This window comes from Carassius carassius, chromosome 17 (genome assembly GCF_963082965.1).
Source record: "Carassius carassius chromosome 17, fCarCar2.1, whole genome shotgun sequence".
Lineage (NCBI taxonomy): Eukaryota > Metazoa > Chordata > Actinopteri > Cypriniformes > Cyprinidae > Carassius > Carassius carassius.
The window spans coordinates 12,731,006-12,752,979 of NC_081771.1; the positions used below are offsets into that span (position 1 = coordinate 12,731,006).

Sequence of the window (21,974 nt, forward strand, 5' to 3'; positions counted from 1 at the left end):
ATTAAATGTAGGGGTGGGTGATATAAAATTTTGTGAATGACTTTATTACAATTCTGCACAAATTTGCGGACCTCTTGGGAGTTCCCTTTGTTTGGGCCTCAAAAGCTTCATGTTAACAAATAAAGCAGATGCAGTTAAGAGGAAAATTAGAAGGCTCCAATGGCCTTGAAACTTCAATGCTCATCACCTGTCAAAAATCAAGATGAATAAGTGAGAGTATGCTCATTAAAAAATGTCAGTACATAGCTCTGGTTCAATAAGAGTGAAGTGGGCACTTTACCCACAGGCAACAATTAGCTGGTATGCCGACCAGCTTGAGACTCATTTGCATGTTTTTCATGCTCTTCTACTTCTGTAATATGGTGAAAAGACCCCTGAGGGGAAAGATTCATCATGATGAATGCCAGTAAAAGAAAATGATACATACAAAGTGAAGGAAACTTTGACAAGGCTTTAAAAATCTTGGGGTGTTGACACATATCATGCAATGTACATCATATTTATGTTATTCATTATTATTTAATGCAATAAAGGGGTTAAAAAAAAGACTGGATGGAGGAGGCTTAATATTTTCCCCAGGGTGTTGAGAACCATTTTTGGCTTGATTATAAATATTATCTCATTACCCTTGTCGTGGGTCAACAGCGATGGCACGTGGTTCCCCGAGCTCTGTGTAGATCAACACCTTCCTTTTCTTGCCATCACCAGTCGCGACTGAGATAGTTTTGTCTCCAGAGTCAGTCCAGTAGATGTTCTTATGGACCCAGTCCACTGCTAAGCCCTCTGGGGAATGTAGCGCAGTGTCTATGAGCGTGATCTGCTGAGAAGCTTCGCTGGCTTTGTTGATGTATGCACTAAAGAGGAACAAGCACACTGTTTATCTACATCCAAAGCATTTAAGCAGGTGTATCTATCTATTCATAAACAATCACAAAATACTAGATGCATCCACCAGAATCATGCAGAATAAGCACAATATAAATAGCTGACCCTCCCAGCTGCTGTTTACGTACAAACAGGCAGCAAAGTAAGGCAACATCTGCATATTTCTCAGAGAACAATTATAGGACAAAATGGCTGTGACTTTTCCTGTCTCTTGAAAGATAGAATGACGTACAGTGAAGTAGATCTGATAGCTCTTTGAAGCCTGGTGAAATCTGATGTGACTGATCTTATGATCTAACTCTATACATAAAACCTTACCAGTTTGTTAGTTCTCTTATAATCCATTACAGTGTACAAAACAATCAGAGCAAAATGGCAGCAGCTGCGTTTGAATGAAACAAGAATGAGTCCGCGATACCAGGATGACATTATTAAATAATTGTACACCATTTTAAATTGAATTCTAATATGTTATTAGCTAAACAAACGTAAAGCTTCCACCAAGAAAAAATTATTTAGGCAAGAGTACAGCGCCGACTGCTGTTACCCGGATGAGCCTGTTATTTGCTTTTAACCGGTTGTTATCTAGGGATAACATACCTCGGAATGTCGCGACTGACCAATCAGAATCAAGTATTCCACAGAGCAGTGTAATAAAACCTGGTAATTTTCCATTTGCAGTCACCTAGTGCCTTTAACAGATGCTGCTTCAACAGCCATCAACATGGGTCCATCTCCACTTTGAGACATTCTTTTCAGAGAGGATCTTAAGTGAATCGCAAGGACAGAGGCAATAGCAGTCATGGAATATTTCTCTTATGCTTTCATTGGCTTGAATAGGAGCTCTATTAATAGGAACAGGTCTCCTGGATCCTTTCAAACACTGATGATTCACAAATGATACAAAACAAGGATAAAAAATAAAGAGCTCTCCACTTAAACAGAAGTGACTAAACATGATGAGATTGTCAATATAATGTGACGTCATCAGTACAGTGGCATTCTTTTTTATATTCATTATACTGATAATACAAAATAAACACATGACTACAGTCAGTTATAGACCGAACCCATCAGCTACATGACATGCATAAATTATAACATCATGACATCCTTGCATTTCAGCAAAAATGTCAGAAAAATGCTGAACGATGCGACACAATCACTGCCAATCACATATTTCACTGAATTAATGTCTCTGTAGACAGGGCTATTTAAAGCAAAGCAACAAAATTAATATAATAATAATATATAATAGTAGTATTGATACAATGTCCTGTTGCTTATCAATTGCTAAATCATGTCGGGTTACAACACTATTACAAGTTAAAGGGAGTCAAACATCTATCAAAGCCAAAACCGCATGGTGCTTTGTTCACACACCAGGATCAAACAATGATGTATTTGATCAACAAGAGCAACAAACTGTCTGTTTAATTGGCTGGGTTTGGGTTCCCTCTGACATCTTAATTACAGCAGAAGCCTTGCATCACATTAACCCAAAATGATGTTAATTGAAATTAATCAAAGCAATAAACCCAACATTAATCTATAAACCTTTACGCTGAAAGAGAGGTTTTGACCTCTCATGCTAGAGAACCACTGTGTAAACAAAACAGATCAATAACCACTCAACACTTATAATACACATGCCAGTTTCAAGCAAACCTACAGTAAGTGTAGATAACCCAATAATGGCCCTTAAAACTGATATGCCTCATTTGAGGTTTCCGCTGTCACCTGACATCTACACCGACTTCACCATAACCATCAATTCATGCCACTCTCTCTGTCAGGGAGCACACACATAAATTAAACTCCCTCCAGACAAGCAGAAGTATTTCCATTCTTCTGAGTGCTCATCTGAGGGGTTTATAAAGTGATAATGAACTGTCGTACGTCGTTCTAACACAAGCTCTCCTGAGGGGAGTGGGCATGAGTAATGGGACGCAATATTATTGGAGGTAAATTATGGGAAGCATATGGTGCGGTTGAAATGATTTAGAGATGGTCCTAGAGGCTGATGTGACTCAGAGCGATTCAGGAAGTGAGGTGGAGACCATAGCATGACGGGCCAGCACGCACACTGGGACAGTAAAGGACAAACGTTGGTCAAGTTTTCCAGTTGCTGTTGTAGCACAGGCAGGCAGTGTGACAAGCTGATGTCCGACTGATAAGATGACTTTGTTAATCGGCTGGTAGTGCTTATTCAAGACAAATGTCCTGAAATGAGGACAAAAATATCTGAGAAAGTCTTTAGGTAGGCATGGAGTGACAGGGGTGGGAAACTGAAGGAATTCAAGATATATACTCTCAAAATAAGTTTTATCAATTTTTCACATGTTGTGAGGATGTCTATGTCAGTCTATCAACCCTCTATCACTTATTAGACCAAGTAAACCCGAGAAAAATCTGTGAAATATGCATGGATCTCTCAATCCATGATGCTTGTTGCTGTGAGAACATTTCCAGGAAGTTTATGGCAGCTGTTCTCATGCATTTAATATCTGCCAGCTGAGAGGAGGCAGGAGAGGTTCTCAAAAGAGGGTTTCAACACTGCACTGTCTCCTCCTACCAAAGTGTTGAGCACTAATTGAAAATGATCCTTCTTAAACAAAGATTAAATAGCTGTCAAGTTGGAGAAATGGAACATGCTGTAATGTTGTGTATACCTGAAGATCTTGCGATGGTAGAGGTCACACCAGTACATCTTGTTGGTGCTCACGTCCACATCTAGTGCCACAGCGTTCTTCAGGGTGGGCACTACTTGCGTATAGTCCTTCTTCACCAGGTTAATGCGCAGAATCTCATGTCGGTTAGTAAACATGAGATATGGGCTTTTACCTAGGAGGAAAAAAGAAAAAGTTCATCAGCTCACTTGTTATCTTGGGATCCTCCTAACAGATGACTGAGCTGATAAACCAATCAATATTAGTCCATTTTGAGATAATCAACATCAGAAAAATCATTAAAAACAGGACAAAGAAGTCCAAATGAGTTTCTTTAACTTCACAATTGTTTTAATTCACCTTCAATCAAAAACAGACCCCAGAATTTCACATGAATCTCCTTCAGTTTGAGAAATCAAATTTTTGGGATATAATTAAGATATGAACCAATAAATAAATGTAGACCTGACTTAAAAAACAAACAAATATAAACTTATGGGACCAGATTTATTAACAGCTTAAAAAATCTTAAGTGTTAAAATAGTAGTGCAGTGTATTCGCACCGTGCAGAAAATGCATGGACACAGTTATTATTGCGCCTGATCTTACTGAATATTAATTTGTTTCCCTTTCAGATGGAAAATTTATGGGAGAAGAGTTTTAAAATTAATCATGCAATGCAGTTTACTAATGTTTGCTCTCGTCAATTTACTGGTATTTTAGCCATTTGCTAATTTGCCCTGTTTAGTGAATCTGGCTCTTAGTGTCTCATCCTGACTCGTATTGTTGTTCTTTACTACCATTACACAAATTAAAATATTTCCAATTATATATATATATATAAAAAAAAATGCTTCTCACACTCGTAAAACTAAATTATCTGAAGTATGCCATTCATGTCCATTTCATAGCTCTATACTCTTACTGTATGCTAACAATTGTTTAATTTGTTTTTGTTTTTCTTCTAAGGAATTTTATTATAAACCTCTAGGACAAAGTTGAAATGAAAATAAATTATTGCTGAGAATAATTTCACTCCAACACGCAATCTACCAACACAAGAGCTGACAACACGAATGTGTTTGTGTTGGATTCCACTGTTATAAGTGCGTATATGTGCTACCGGGCAAAGGTAAAAAATAAATAAATAAAAACACACTAAACCTCAAATGATTAAAATGCTCCCAGAGAGGAATATTTTATCATTTAAATGATTACACTTGCCTGAATGCAAATGTTGTGAGAAAGTAGCTAAAGAGAGCTGGCACTTCAAGTACTGCCATAAAAAAACTGCAGTCTTCTCAGATGAGTAAACAAATTAGTGCATATTTTATTTAAACAAGCATAGTGGCTGATTTAGTGCACTCATACTATGTATTAATTAGAAAGGCACAAAAAAATAAGCATATGACTCGCACAAGTGAACCCATTTGTGTGCATAAAATCACTGACTGAATTTTTTTATTGCTCATTTAATTTGCAGAGCAGAAGCACTTATTTGTGTGCCTAAATATAAACTGCAGCATTAATTTACACATAAATGCTGTGTGTGATTCAGGTTTCCAGGTTAGTGACATGTGGCCGAAGTGGGTTTGAGAGCTTCCAGTTATTTACCCTGCACTGAGGCGTGTATGGAGATGAGTGTGTGTACTGTTGGGGAGCTTAGTCACTGCCATTTGGTGCTCAGTCATGCCAACACAGAATATCACTGACCCTATTAGTTTATCCTCTATGTAGCAGCAAGGGCACTCTCTCCATTTCTGAGTCACTTGGTCCCCTCCAGCTCCCCCTTCAAACCTACTTGATATGGGTGTAATTCATTTTCATCTCGTCACCTGCTCACATCACATTAACGCTACGATCCGGAGGAAAAATCTGTTCTCCCAACCCTCATTGTACCCTTCCTATGCCCTCTATTATACTTTCATTCAGCTTTTCATCTTTAATAAGCTCGTCGCATCCAGACATCACACGATTTGTATTGCTGTAGAGGATATAATGTGATTGTCCCACAATCTGGCTTCTTCTCAACAGTGATAGTGAGTTGCATGCCACAAGCAACTAGAAGTTATTTTTTAAAGATATTATAAAAAAAAAAGTGAACACTTGTTTTTATTATATGGTCTAAGCAGTTCCAAAACTATGTAACTTACCACCTAAGGCAGGTTTTTCCCCCTTATTAATATTAAATGATAATATAATATAATATAATATGATACAATACAATATAAATACATTTTGTGCTCAGAAGTTTGGGGACAGTAAAAATGTTTTTAAATGTTTTAAAAGTAGGCGAACAAGGACTGCATCTTTTTGTAATAACTGTTCTCTATTTAAATATATTTTAAAATGTAATTCATTTCTCTGATGGCAAAGCTTAATTTTCTGCATCCATTACTCCAGGCTTGTCACACGATCCTCTTCAAAACATTTCAATTTGGTCATTTTGTCATCAAGATAAAAATATGATTAATGTTGATATTTTTCCCTATATCCAAAACGAATTTCTCCTTGGGGAGACAAATAAAGATACTTTGACTTTTGACTTTGACTTTGATATCACAAATTCAGCTTTTATATAAGATATTACTTTTTAGTAATATTATGAATGCATTTACCTCCACTTTCAATCAATTCAATAATGTGTCCTTGCTGAATTAAAGAGTTAACTTTAAAAAAGAAGAATAATAATACAAATACTGAACTCAACATTTTCAACAGTAATTGTAAAGAAACAAATACCGGAGTTCATAGAGAATTATTGTTTTTTTTTTTTTACTGTCCTATCAGCAAAAGCTTCCTTCATAAGACTGTATGATCCACGGATGCCAAGTGTTAGAGACAAAAAAAAAAAAAAAAAAAGAGTGCAAAAATAGATAAAAGTGCAGGGGGTGAAGGAGAGAGAGATATTGAGCAAGCATAATGAGGATCAGGTGCTGCGTGGTCAGGTTTGGCCGGGATATAGAGAAGATGAGTGGAGCTAATGGATGAGATCTCTTTTCTCTTCCTTCCTGCCTCCCTCTTTCATACTTGATCTGGTCTAAGCCAAATACTGGTATTGCTGAGGCGCTGAGCAATGCTTGTGAGTTGGACAGGTGGGTGGAAAGCCCTTCCAGATTGTGTTGGAGAGAGAGAGCACTTCCTGCTGCACTTCAAAAAGCCCTCATGGACCACTGTATCGTCAGCAAATATTTTTCATTTTCAACAAGAGTCCAGATTCAATCATTCTTACCCATCTGCTGGAATTATCAATCTTAGAAAGTGAGGATGAGAAAGAGAGAAAGAGATACAGAGAGAGCAATGTCACTTCCAGCTTCAGCTGAGCGGCATTACATTTACATAAAGTAGCATGCTGACCATCTTTGGTGTCATGACAACTACTTTTGAGAAATGCATAAATCAGCACTTTCTCAGATGGCCATATGTTCTCGAAGCATCTTCACCCTGAAGGTGAAGCATCGCTGACTAAAGGGTTTTTTAAGCAAAAGGATGATCTCTTAAACTGCCTTGATCCTTTATTACAAAGAACTTATAAAACATGTTACTGTAATCCTTAAAACATGCTGAAGTGTTAAAAATCAAGTATATCCTGTGTCCAAACTACAGTACATAAATTAATTTTAAAAAATTAAATTAAATTTCTGTGCCACTAGCTGTATCAAACAGAACTACAACAAATAATGTTACTTAAAATAACAATAACTATTAACATTATGTATATTTACTGAACTAGCTTGTTTTGTTAATACTCTAATAATAATAATGATAATATATATTATCATTATTATATAGAATATCATTAACCATGCATGCATTGCTGATTTTCATACTAGTACTACTACTACTTAAAATAACTAACATTCTTTTATACAATATTACACAAAATTAACCATGTGAATTATACATATTTATTGTTCTTCTTTTTGTTGTTAATAATAATAATAATAACTACTACTATTACTACTATTCTTTATAACAATAAATATTCCTAATGCACATAGATTTTTAATTGTTGCTAATAATTAAACAATCCAATGTATTTATTATTGTGTCAAAATGTAGAAAATGAAATGAATAAGTTCTTAATATCAATTATCACAAAAATTAATTCTGCAGATACTGGCAGATTTTTTGTTCTAATCAAGGCATTTCCTGGCATGTTTTAACTTTAATAATAAAATAAGTATTACAACATAAAAAAGGCAACCTCAAAAACAGTTGCCTTACAATATGTTTTTCCCAAGGCCACAGTGGCGACAATAAGTCAAGGACTGTCCAGTTTATGGTTTAAACTTATTGGAGATCCACAATTATCCTTTTATGATGTGCCATCATATCATTCATGTTTTTGATGAACAGCTTGTCTCAGCCCTCCAAACACACTGTGCTTCTTCCAAGACATTAGGACAGTCGCCGCTGCCTTTGAGCTTCTTTCTCGATGTTTACTGCAATTCTCCACTGTGCTTCACTTCTGCAACCATTTCATCCAATAATATCCCTCAGCCGCTCACAATGGCAGCTCATAAAATAAACGCAAGCCCTCAGTCCCAAAGAAACACAACACAACACATCCAAACATGTATTTGATTTCCTCCACAAGCTGTTCCACACCGCAGACTGGCTGCCTGTCCCAGTGTGCAGAGCACAGACAGCATGACACCGTTTCATCAATTTCTAGAGTTTTATATAGGAAGCGAGGTGTCGGAAAACAGTTGGGAGTGAAAGCATGAAGATAATTAAATGATGTATGTGGGGGTGTTACATCCTGACTGACAAGTAACAATGAAAAAAAAAAGGAAACAGACATAAAAAAATAAATAAAAAATAAATACCAGTGCCACTCATTTCCCATAACCCCCTCGATCATGTCACTCAGCTGAGTCTCACATTAAGGCCGAATTACACGGCTCAGATTTACTCTCAACAGGTGAGTTACCTCACACTTATAATGACAGTATGTGACAGGCCTATCAGAGAGCTGGAGGCACATGACACAGGGTTCCCACACTTTCTCTATGACTTCTCCTGTCATTCAAATTTTACAGATAAGGATTCAAACAGCCAATATTTTAGAGCTGCAAATAGCTATTTGTTATAGTAATTTTTATGACTTTAAGATTTTAATCAATTCCATGCCTTTTCCAGCATCTCGAATTTCAAAAGCTAATAACATGTATTAATAACATGTATTTTAAAAAGATCAACCACAAAAAACAGGTCTTGTAAAAGACACATCAGTTGATTTTTCTTTTTTATTAATGTGCAAAGTTGCTAAATTGCCTGATAACTTTAAACATCACACAGGTATAGTGCTGTAAAAAGGTTTTTGCCCCCCCCCCCCCCCCCCGCCCCTTTTTTCATATTTGTCACACTTAAAAAATTCTGATCATTAACAAACATTTTAATATTACACAAAGACAATGCAAGTAAATACAAAATGTGGTTTTGAAGTGATGATTTCATTTATTAAGGGAAAACTGTCCAAACCTACCTGGCCCTATATGGCAAATTAATTGGCCCCTCCTGTTAAATGATGAAAGAACTGTGTTTAACCACATTATTTTTGAAAGCTGAGTTAAATTTCACTAGCCACACCTGGGGACTTAAATAGAACCTGTCTGACAAAGTGAAGCAACACCATGCCCGCAATCTAAAGAAAATCAAGAACAGATGAGAATAAAATAGCTGACATGTATTAGTCTGGAAAAGGTTATAAAGCCTTTTCTCAGGCTTTGGGACTCCAGCGAGCCACGGTCAGAGCCATTATCCACAAATGGAGAAAACTTGGAACGGTGGTGAACCTTCCCAGGAGTTGCTGGCCAACCGAAATTACTTAACGATGCCTCATGCAGGAGGTCATAAAAGAACCCAGAACAACATCTAAAGAACTGCAGGCCTCACTTGCCTCAATTAAGGTCAGTGTTCATGATTCAACAATAAGAAAGAGATCGGGCAAAAACAGAATCCGGTGGAGAGTTCCAAGGTAAAAGCCACTGCTGACCAAAAAGTACACAAAGGCTCGTCTCACATTTGCCAAAAAATATCTTGATTATACCCAAGACTTTTGGGCAAATACTCTATGGACTGATGAGACAAAATAACTTTTTGTAAGGTGCGTGTCCCATTACATCTGGCATAAAACCAACAAAGCATTTCATAAAAAGAACATCATACCAACAGTCAAACATGGTGGTGGTAGTGTAATGGCCTTCAGGACCTGGACGACCTGCCATAATTGACGGAACCATGAATTCTGCACTCATTCAGAAAATCCTGAAGGAGAATGTCCGACTGTCAGTTTGTGACCTCAAGCTCAAGCGCACTTGGGTTCTGCAGCAGGACAATGATCCCAAACACACCAGCAAGTCCACCTCTGAATGGCTCAAGAAAAACAAATTTAAGGTTTTGGAGTGGCCAAGTCAAAGTCTGGACTTAAATCCGATTGAAATGCTGTGACATGACCTTAAACAGTCCTTTCATGCTCGAAAACCCTCCAATGTGGCTGAATTAAAACAACTCTGCAAAGAAGATTGGGCCAAAATTCCTCCGCAGAGATGTGAAAGACTCATTGCCAGTTATTGCAAATAAAGTTCACTCAAATTTAATTAGCATCATCCTTTACTTTTCATTAAAAACCTTATGACTTTCTTTTCTTTGAAACATAAAAGATGATATTTTGAATATTTTTATTTGCCCTTTCAGAGGAAGTCAAAACATCTATTATTACCAGTATTCCTCAAAATGTGTAGATGACTCATGAATAGAAGAATAAATGGCAGAATTATTTAATTTGGTGCTGAGGCTGATACGTACACAAATAACTTTCTGGAATCTCTATTCATATCACTCTATGTCATTATAGCTCATACTGGCACCCAAAGGTCATATTTGCAGTTACTGTTGTGTCTGAAAAATGGTTGTCATGCCCAGAAAACCAGTCTGTGAACACAGCATAGGAAAACACACCTCCCTCTTATCTTTAATGTGCCTCGGCCTGATATGCTTATGCAAGGGAACAAAAAAGTTATTTATTTTACATTTTGAAAGATAGACCTGTGGCAATAACATCAAGCTATTAAAATAATTTAATTGCTTTTTCTTTTTTTTCTTTTATGATTTTAGTGTGAAGAACCATACAAAGATAGAAACTATCAAATTTTTTTTTTACCTCCGATAAAAACACACACAATGCACTATATATAGTACATTATCTTGCTTTGCACTAAGATTCAATCGATCTTGAAATGGACCACACAAACTTAAACAGCTATATCAGACCTGAACACAATACCAACAGAATGCAATTTCCAGAAGAGTGAAATCGCTAAGTTTTCAGTATGCTCTTTAGCCCGAGGGAACGGTTTTGTTCGCCAGCTTTACACACTGCACTTAATGACAGTGTTTCTCCAGCTGTCATCCAGCCTATCGGGAGTGCTGGAAATGCACTGAAGTTTTACGCAGGCTGGTCAGGTAAATGAAGGACAATAAAGATGAGCTTCATCAGGTACAAAAAACCCTCACGATTCCAAAGCATGCAATGCCGCAGCATCCCATCTTCTTCATTAAACAAACAAGTAGCCAGCAGAAAAAAACCCCTCACTGTCTCCCTCACTTGTCAAATATAAAGAATTTTCAAGAAAAATACTGTCCTCCAATACCACTCTAGTGAATAAATAGAATAGATGATGCAATTTTTGACAGCATTTTATTTCATCGCTACTACGTAAAAAAAAAAAAAAAAAAAAAAGGAAACACAAAAATTGTTTTTATTTGTATTTATCTATCTGTATTTATTATAAAGATTTTTATCATAAATAAAATAATATAATTTAATATTATTAATTGCATTATTATTATTATTTTTTTTTACTTTTTAAATGGTACCACTATTTGTTTTGTTAGTTTTGGAAATAATTGTAACTTCAAGATAAGAAACAACTAATTGACAAAAAAGTTATAATAATAATAAAAAATAAAAAATGCTTAAAATATAAAATTTTTTAAAGAAACAATGAAAAATATTTTTTGCTCTCTGAATTTTTTTTTTAAAACTGGTGCCCACCATTAGTATGTACAACAAAAAAGGTACATTTTGAACAGGGATGGATGGAGATGCTGGTGTGGCGTATCTTACCCACTGCTTTACACGTCTTGGTAACCGGGTCCATCTCGTAACCCTCGTAGCATTCACATTTGTAGTCGCCTTTGAGGTTGACACATATTTGACTGCAGACATCAGGGTTCTCGCATTCATCTATGTCTGGAGAGGACCATCAGAAAAGCATTAGAAACAGAGCAGGGATACACAGAGAGCAGAGGCTTTTGTAGCGCAGTGTCCACAGACAAGATAAATGATGCTTGCAACACCATCTGGGGATTTGTCTACTATCAATTTCAAAGCGATGGTGCTGAGAGTAAACAAATCATAGATGTTCACAATGCCTGTACAACAGTGGGTACAATATAGCCTTGCATAGCATCAAAACGTTGGTATCTGACATAATATATATGTGCTACCTCCACAAGTCTTCTTGTCAAGGAGCTTGTAGCCCGAGGGACATTCACACTCATAGCCGATCTGACGGTCTTTACATATGTGAGAGCAGCCGCCATTGTTGATGGCACATTCATTCAGACCTATGACAGAAAAAAATAACAAGAAAGGTGGTGTCAAAGGTCAACGTGCCCGGGAGGAATTGGACGGTAAGTGCCCACTGCAACCTTACACCAGCTGACAACATGAATACACATGCTTCACTCTTTTATATAATCTCTGAAATATATAGCATATAATGCTCTTTCTGACCCTAATAAAAAGATATATAGAATATTTTATTGAACTTTGTGTAGAACAAGTAATATTTCAGCTATTGTCAAATTTTTTCTTCAAGAGTGAGAGTTGCACCTTTTCTTCCAACTGAGATGAACTCTTTACTTGGTTTAAACATCTCTTTTTAACTTTTATTACAACAATTACCACAGGAAAACTTGACCATCTTGTGTCATTAACCCATTTAGGACTTTACCACAGATCTACAGTGAATTAACAAAGACTTTCAGCTTGAAACTTTCAAAACATAGACCACAAATGTCATTCAGACATTTCACACGTTCAGTTACAAACAAATTGTGGCTATCAATGATTATGAATAAGGATTATCACTTGGGATACATTCACTCATGGCATTCATGTAATGCAGGTTTGAATCTGGCCTGCAAAGCATCCAAATACCACTTCCAGTCACCTCTATAGTGTTTCTTTGAGAAGCAAATAATAATAATAATAATAATAATAATAATGCTAAATAATATAAATATAAAGAAAGAAACTATTATTTCATTTATTATTATAGACTATTATTAATGTATTAATTACTATAATTTTGAAAGCTAATAATAATAATAATAATAATAATAATAATAATATTAACAAGCTGTAAAATGAATGAATGAATGAAAAAATAAGAAAGAAAGTTTGTGGATGTCAGTGTGTGTCTTGGTGTGCATGTAGAACACAAGAGACATATAAACCAGTCTGACAGAAAAAAAATAAAAAGGAAAAAGAAAAAGAAAAAAAGGTGGACAGGTGGAGGAAAAAAGACAGCAATAGAAAGGGAGAAAGAAAAGAATAGCTGAGCAACAGGAGATAGACAGAGGACAGGCACACCACAGGAAGTTCAAGTGAAACACAGGAAAGAAAAGAAAAAGTAGAATGAAAAGAGACAGGCTAAGAGAAGTGGCGGGGCAAACACCTGGACCGTGACTAAGAGAAATGTGCACTCAAAAAGTGAGTGAGACGCAATCCGACAAACAAGAAAGTAAATATTTTCTCCAGGCCACATATGAATCATGTATAACAAGTAAAGGATGCACTAGTGAATATTGTAGAAGTGTAATCCCTGGCACCAGTCCTAGTGATTTAGCATGCATAGCTGCAGTGGCCCACTTGGAGCCAGTCCAGAGTGCACTGGGCTCAGAGGGGGGCGTCTGCCGTGCGTCAGGTGCCTGCACTAATCTCATCTGCTGAGTGGAGCGACCCACAAGGAAATTACCACCATCCTGAAGAGCCACTGTGGGACCATGTATTTTACATTAAGGATTGATACAAGAGTGAACATAGCCAGGAGGACAGGGAGAAAGAGAGAGAGAGGGAGAGTTGAGCAAGGAGCTGGCATTTCCTAAATACCATCTCGAGCAAATTAACATACTCCTGCAAGGTGTTGGGAAACAATCCAAACATTTAGTTAATAAGATATTTTTCTTAAAAAGGTGAAGTGTGTAATATCTATGCGACAAGTGATGCCACATGGATCTGTTCGTGAGTGCCGGAATGCAGCGTCTCTGGGCATGGGACTAAAAGCGCAAATTCAAGTAGTTGGCCATTTTTTCTTTGCAGTGTGATGGAAAAGAGTAGACTAACTGTCTATAAAAAAAAACCCTGCCATATTGATGCCATGCGAATGTTCGGGTCAGATCACTCATTTTAAATTGTAAATTTGACTGCTTTGACAAGTATGCAAAACTTTAAAACACGGTTATTATCATTAACTAAAATTAAAGTATTAAAAACTGTTTTGGTTAATTTAAATATTAAGATGAAAAAAGTGAAAAGCATTGCGCAAAACTTAATATTGTTGCCTTGACTAAAATGAAGCACTAAAATTACTAACTGGAAATAAATTAAAAACAAAAATGCAAACTGAAACTGAAATACAAGTAAATTCTCTCTTAATAATAATATTTAAAACTAATAAAGTGACAAAAGCACAAAGACTATCATAATTCCGATTAAAATGAAAACTGAATATATAAAATTGCCATCCAAATTCAAAATAGTAATAAAACTATAAATACTAAAATAACATGGCTTTGCAATAAGATTCAATACTGTATAATACCATTAGGTATAATTAACTAATAATAAAGAGTTTTTACAGTATTTGTATATATCTCCTTATGTTTCATCTGCCATTACTTGGGAAAATATGCAATCCTGCTTCAAATCAGCACTACTTGTTGAGCCAGAAGCTGAGATATTGAGCTGCTCAAACTCCCACGAGTGTTAATATTCTTCATGAAGCTGATCAATTAATGATTTACCTACAGTTGTCTCTATACATTAAACTTGGAGAGAAGAAGGTATTTTAACATAAAAAAAAAATAATAATTACACACTCCCCCAAATCTGGCATATTCAGTTTAAGCTGACCGCTGAAGACAATTTTCAATTCCACGATATGAAGAAAGACAAGAACAGAGAGAAAGACTGATCTATGGAAACCGGCATTCTCTCTGGAGAGCAGGAAAACATGCTGGACACGTTCTCCTTGTATGACAGCACCCGAGGGAAGACTCACACTTTGATCTTAATGATCGCTATGTGGGTTGTTGGCCCTTGATCAAGTGAAGCCCTTAATAAACCAACACTGCCTATAAGCTTAAATGCTGGACTAGGTTTAGTATTCCATCTCCAAATTCAAAGTTACTAGAAAGAAGGAAAAAGTTGATCCAAGATCACTTTTGCAATTTAATCTTGACTTCCCACACTAAAATATTCTTATATAATACCTTTTTAAAAATAAAGTCCCAAATCTATGGTTGTACCAGTAAACAATTATATAGTGTAATTGTGCAAAAGTGTCTGAACTCACCGCACTCCTTCACAGGCTCGTCAGACCAGTCCTTGCAGTCCTTGATACTGTCACACACTTTACCGCTATGGATACATTCCCCGCTCTTACACATGAACTTCAGCGGGCCTTCACATTTGGTGGCTGTCAAGGACACAATAAAGAGTTCTTATCTTTGACGAGTACCACATAAATAAAACTAAATTATGTAGAGTACAAAACATGAACTGCCATTACACAAAACATATTTCAAGCGACACTCGTTGCATGAATGTTCATTTTGCTCTTTGCTGTGCAATGACAATAGATAGTAACAAGAGGCTGTCAAGCTCAAAACAAGTACATAAAAGCTCCATAAAAGTAGTCTATGGAATTTAAATCCTGTAAAGCCAATAATATAGGTCTGTGTGAGAATTAGACTGAAATATATGGCTTAAGAAGATCTGGAATATAGAACATGAGTCATACTTTAATGGGCCATTCACACAGAATGTGTTTTTCCATTTCAATACTGAACTTTTCAATTGTTTTTCTATGTAAACGTGTACTAGACAGACATGTTTGACCTTTCCGCATGTGTCTCTCATTTTATTTTACGGCAACATAGCAGAGGAGGCATTCTGCACTGCACTAGACTGCTGCGTCTTACGTTTTTAAACTGGCATTTTTGATCATTTTAATACATTTTTGTATACTGAACATAAATAGTTTTAGGACCAACAAAGAATGCTGCTAACTATGTTCTTCTTAAATCATGTTATGCATCACTAATCAGATACAGCCCCATGGCATAATTAATCTTTTGAGGTAAATTTGATTGAAGTTGCCATATGGGAAGTGTGCCATGAAACCCTGGAATCATGTAGGGGTACATCTGTTTGGTCTTGTAGTGCTTCGTGTGAATGTTAACTTGATTGGGGCTACATAATTGGGTGCACTCTACTCTTTCATCTTCACTGAAAATGCTGTCAAAAGAGGGAAGAGATGAAGAGGCTGATCAAATGAGAGATGGCGAAAGGGAGATTGTTGAAGTTACTCACTTTTGTTGACGCAGCCAGCCTCGTCGCTGAAATCAGGACAGTCGTGCACTTTGTTACACTGTTTTGTGCCGTGAATGCAGGAGCCATCGCCACACTGGAACTCATCAGGACGGCAGGTCAGCACAGCTGTTGGACAGAAACACACCTTTATGTAGGACAATCATTCCTGCATCTACATATATCAAGGCACAGCGCAAGTGTGTTTGCTAGTTTCAGTCCGGCGCCGTTCGCATTTTCCCATCCAGTTAATTAGCAAATGCATTTGCGCTCATTTTTGCGCCCACAAACATGCCAAATATAACAAATTAAAGGATTGCAATGCATAAGATTTTTTTGAAGGCTTAATATATATATGTGCCTACATGTCATAATGGATAGTCATCACATGTATCAGAATTAGGCTATCTATTTGCTAGCACGTGAGCAGCTCCGTTTCATCTCTGAGACGCGTTCTGTCTTTGCGTTTGCCAAATTCCGCTGTGTAAATAGCAAATCCGTCATGACACGAGTGCAACTGGCTCCTAAAGGGAATGGAAGATGAGACTCTGATTGGTTTATTGCACGTTACGCCCCAAAAACAACCATTTCTCATTAAGAAAATAGGGACAACCAGTTTAAAACATGCACCCAGGCGTGCCAACCGTTTTTCCATCATTAAAATAGCAAAAGTGGATTTGGACACGCCCTGAGTGCACCTGTGCTGTGCGTTTTACACTTTGCGTTTAGATCGTTAAAATAGGGCCCTATATAATATTACATATCTATAAAAAAAAACTTTAATTTATTACCCAGCTCTCTAGACATCAGTATTAGGATCACCCGTTAAAACGCATGTCGGTTTATCGCAAATGTATAATTTAAATGTCACTTTAAATAAAAGATTCTGCCAAGTTTAGGACTAAGATAAAGTCATGAGTTGTTAAAGCTGTTAAAAACATGCATACTAGAGCACCATCACGCTTTTATAATAAATCACCCATTGCACTTCTGTGTGTGAGCCTTAGCTCTGAAACAGCAAAAGTTTTGGTCTTTTTCCTCCTGTCAGATCTCAAGGCAATAGCTTATTTGCAAGAGAGTTTCCTCAGAAAAAAGCTCTGAACATTAAAAACAATCAGTAACTTACTCTGGGGCATAAGGTAACACACTGAAGAAAGAAAAATATGCTATTCGGCAAAGAAAGGTTTAAATTTTTCACATTCATCATTTAAAAAACCTTTAATCTTTCATACGGTGTACTTAAGAGGAGCTGCGGAGAGAGAACATTCACCGTGATCAATTTGACCTATATCTTTGCCCTGTTTTCCAGTAAAAATAAATATCCCAAACTAAATATATTCACTTGAGAGGCAAAATTACATGTAATATTAGTTTATTAGTTAAATTATATATGAATGCATCAATTATATCTGTAATATCACCTCCATTTTGGCTTTTGAACTGTACTTGGTGGAAACATAGTTTGTTATTATTCATATATGTAATAATTTATTAAATATTGAAGTGTTTGAGCATATTGTCGTTGCTGTAATTTTATTAAAACAGTAAGCATGCTTGCAGTGCTGTTATCATTAACTAAAACTAATACTATTAAAAATGTTGTTGACCGAAATAAAGCTGAAATAAAATATTAGATGCAATACCTAAGCCAAGCTAAAATTTAAAATGAAGTTGAACTGAAGGACTGAAATAAGACTGAAAATGAACATGAATTGAATTTTTTAATAAATAAACAATAATAAAAATGACAAAGCACATAACAAAATTGCTAAAAATGAAAGTGAAAATAAATGTGAAAACTAAAAACAAAAGCTGATTCAAAAATATGACTATGGAACAGATTTACTAAACAGGGGAAATTACTGTTAAATAATGACGCAATTACCAGTAATTTAATGAGCACAAACGTTAGTAAATCGCGCTGCACAATTCATTTTAATACTCTCCTCCCATATGTTCTGTTTCTAAAAGGGTAACGATGCAAATCTGGCCCTATGTATGGGTCTTATTTATAGTCTAATAAAATACAATGCAAAATTAGACAAATTTATTTGAACAGATACAAGTATTTTGAGGACGGTGCACAATCCCCTTCAAGAACCTCACAGTGAGAAAACACTCACCGAGCGCTTACTCAAGGGCACTCTGCCATACCTCAAAACACACTTGTTGCCTAGCAACCACCAAGACTCAAGCGCATTATCATGCCACTACCACAATAGTTTGTGAAGATTTACATGTCATAAACTCATGGGGAAAAAAACCATCATTATCTCAATAAACACACACATGCTAGAACAAACTGTACACGTGTGCACTCGCTCTGCATTAACAACGCATAAGCCAACAATGAGTTTTCAGCTTGAGGTTTTGTTTTTTCATTTTACGTGCTCAAACAAACACATGCTTGTTTTCTTATGCCGCATGGAGAAACAAATCCTTGAAATTTAAAATTAATAAATATTCATGGCTCACTAACTCTGATTCTATCGTCCTGTATTTAAATCAATGTAAATTACATGCTAATTAATCACATCAATATTTGCTGAAAACAAATACACTATATGAAGATTTTTCAAAAACAATTAATCAAATTATTGTGGCAGACAAACCTTAGAGTATACACTGGCATTAGAAGTCAATACAAAGTGCAGTATGTCCAAAATGGTAGCAGTTTATTTTTTTTCCAATAAATTATATTAAATTAACGTTAAAATTAGACAGCTCTATTTATATATACGGTAACAGTATGTATAATGAATTTTAATGGTTTTTTAATATATTGTTTTTTATTTGTATTTTTGATTCTGCATCAGAATACATTTTGTATTCAGAGTATATTTTTTTCTAGTATTTTGATGTTTTTTTATGTTATAGTTGTAAGCAAAATCGATACGCTAACCTTGTAAGACTGCAGATCAACAAAACCAAGTTAATTTACGTTGACGTGTGCAAAGCATTTGTGTTAACAGAAATAGGAGGAGCAAACAAAAGGGGACTGATTCTAAATGAACAACCATGTGTTTTACTGCTTTGCTAGATCGTGACAGTCATTTAGAAAGAGTGTAATGAAAAGAACAGGATGCATGCAGCATTAAAAAGGGCATATAATGCAGCCAAGTGATAAAACTAATAATTAATTAATTTAAATCAACTAAATTAATCAATTAAATCACTACACAGCAAGCTTCTCCAATGTAAATACCTTAGGAAACACATGCTTGAGAATGAGAACTGTTATCAGTATATTAAGAATATTTAGTCTGGTACACTTACGACAGTTGGCCTCATCAGACTTGTCCTTGCAGTCGACATCTCCGTCGCATTTCCAGTTGAGGTGAATACACTCTCCACTCCTGCACCGGAACTCCCCCTCCAGGCAGTGGGGCTTTTGAGGCTCCGTCCTGCGACTGCAGCGCTGCAGAGATTCATCCGACTTGTCTTTGCAATCGGGGTCTCCGTCGCAGCTCCATGGTGCTGGAATACACTCCGAGTCGTTACAGCGAAACTCGTGCGGCCCGCAGGTGCTGGCGGTGGCTGCCGTGCACTTCTCCTCATCGCTGCCGTCGCCGCAGTCATCATCCCCGTCGCAGACGGACGCGGAAGCCACGCACAGGCGGTTACGGCACTGGAACGCTTTAGCAGAGCAAGCCTTGGCATCTGGAAAAAAGGAGGATGTACTCTATCAGACTTACAGTTCCTCAAATACATATATAGAATGTAAAAAAATTACTTGACAGTCAATAGGTGATAGCTGAACCTTCAACTACTGTATGCTAATACAACTTTTTTCTCTTTTTTATTTTTATTAAATCACCACAAGTTTTTTTGTCTCCTGTGTTTCCAACTTTTTATTATTATTATTATTATTATTATTATTAATAAACAAGGATTTTTTTGTCTCCTGTGATTCTAACTTTTTTGTGCACTTTTTTAACATAATATATGAGAGAAAACTAGCATTTGATCATTGTTCATATCTTCTTGGCATTGCACATATTTACATTTGATTATAAAATGATTTACTTAAAAGGCAAAGTTATTAAGTTAGGCATCAACTCTCTTCCTACCATGTTTTAATTAAAATTATAATTAATAATATTATTAAATGATTATAATTATTTAGTAATGTTAAATTACATTGTAAAGATGATTATCAATAATAATTATTATTTTTTTATAGTTTTAGGTTTAAAACTTTGTAAAATTATAATTTATCAAGCTTCTATTTGAAAAAAAAAAAAACTCTATGCCTTCACATTTGCTGTTCTTTTATTATCCTCTTATTCTGGCTTTTTACTATTTTAATAGGCGACTGAAACTATAAATCGCTTGTTGTATTCCAGAACTGTAAGATGCTTTGGATAAAAGTGTCTGCCAAATGAATAAATGTAAATGTATTAAATTAGTGAGGGAAAAAAAGATGGGTTTCTGTTTCACAATGTCACATCACCAAACCTATGAAATACCATTACAGTAAAATGACTGAATCACACTTCTCACTGGAAATTTATGGCAACTGTTGCATGAGCTCTGAGCTATTCTGTGCTGATGTGAGCTCCGTGACCTCACTGATTCAACTGTGCTGCGGATGACCTGAGGTTTACACTGTAGCCCCACACCGGCGACAGACACTAAATAGGCTTAACTGTCCGGTAGTAAATGCCTGTCCATTCTTTAATGGGGTCACCCACCCCACTGGAATAACCGTCCTGAAGAGCTGCAAGGCGATTGGGTATTACATTCACTCAAGGCTAGTTTTGTAAAAGGATCTGAAATGGCTTATGAGCAAGTGATCGGGTATGAACACGCTTGAGCAGATGGGATATGAAAGAAATCGATCCTGACTTTTTGTGACTGTGCGTCGATAAACCTGTAAATATGCAAACTATTTGCAAAGAGCAGCTGGGCCTCATAAAACACTTTCACCGTCAAAACGGTGACATTATCAAAATTGTATTGCCGGACTCGAAATCAATGTTATTTGTGCTGCTCACAGAAAGGTCATTCTTGTTGTTCATTGCACTTTAGCTGATTTGCATTTCATATTTCTGCCACCTACGCTGGTTGCTTTTGAAGCCAATTACAATAATGCTCAATGAGATATGATGCTAATTGTGTTTTTGCAAAGCTGATTAGCCAACAAGGATCTTAAAAAAAAAAAAAAACCTAATCAACCAGGTCCATTAGGAAAGCAACCTCTGCAACTGCTGTCGGCAACTCAGAGGTCTCTTCAATGACTATCGAATAGCTGAGTGGAAAGGGTGGAACAACATTTTTTGGAATGATCTTCTGACAAATTTTACATTGGGCTGAAATTTGTAGATATTATATCGCAACTACATTTCTCCACCCTCAAGGTCAAGGCAGCCAACAAACGTAGCATGTTGTTAAAAGAAAGTAATGCAATTGGATCTTTTTTGTGTGTACAGCATATTGCAGGAAGGTTGTGTTTGCTCTAAGCAGGGGGAGATTGGATTGGCTGAACCTTCTCTTGTGGGGCAAGAAGAGCAGTAGTGAAAATGAAAAGGTGCTCGGCCTGCAATGTAGACAGCAGCTTAAAACAACATCCTCTAAGAGAGGAACAGAACAAACATGGACCTCCAGTAAACTCACACTGACTATCACATTCCAGCTTGAATGAAAATCAAATCATCCAGCTCTGTTCACTTGTAGAAGGTTTATTTATCAAATACATTTACACATTGATTAGCTTGCTACGTGTTACATTGAAGAAGGAACTCCACCCATTC

At 36.3% G+C, this 21,974-nt stretch overlaps 1 protein-coding gene across 4 annotated transcripts in view; it reads right to left on the minus strand.

Annotated features, from left to right (window-relative positions):
* The window catches only part of LOC132161127 (low-density lipoprotein receptor-related protein 8-like), a 174,114-nt gene that overhangs the window by 17,882 nt on the left and 134,258 nt on the right, over positions 1–21,974 (minus strand). For all 4 annotated transcript variants that reach the window (XM_059570940.1, XM_059570939.1, XM_059570938.1 and 1 more), the window contains exons 5-11: positions 19,498–19,881; positions 16,225–16,350; positions 15,206–15,328; positions 12,072–12,191; positions 11,689–11,814; positions 3,558–3,729; positions 627–854 (exon numbers count right to left, since the gene is read on the minus strand). In XM_059570940.1, the coding sequence (XP_059426923.1) occupies positions 627–854; positions 3,558–3,729; positions 11,689–11,814; positions 12,072–12,191; positions 15,206–15,328; positions 16,225–16,350; positions 19,498–19,881 (1,279 nt within the window). The remainder of the gene's footprint in view (positions 1–626; positions 855–3,557; positions 3,730–11,688; positions 11,815–12,071; positions 12,192–15,205; positions 15,329–16,224; positions 16,351–19,497; positions 19,882–21,974) is intronic.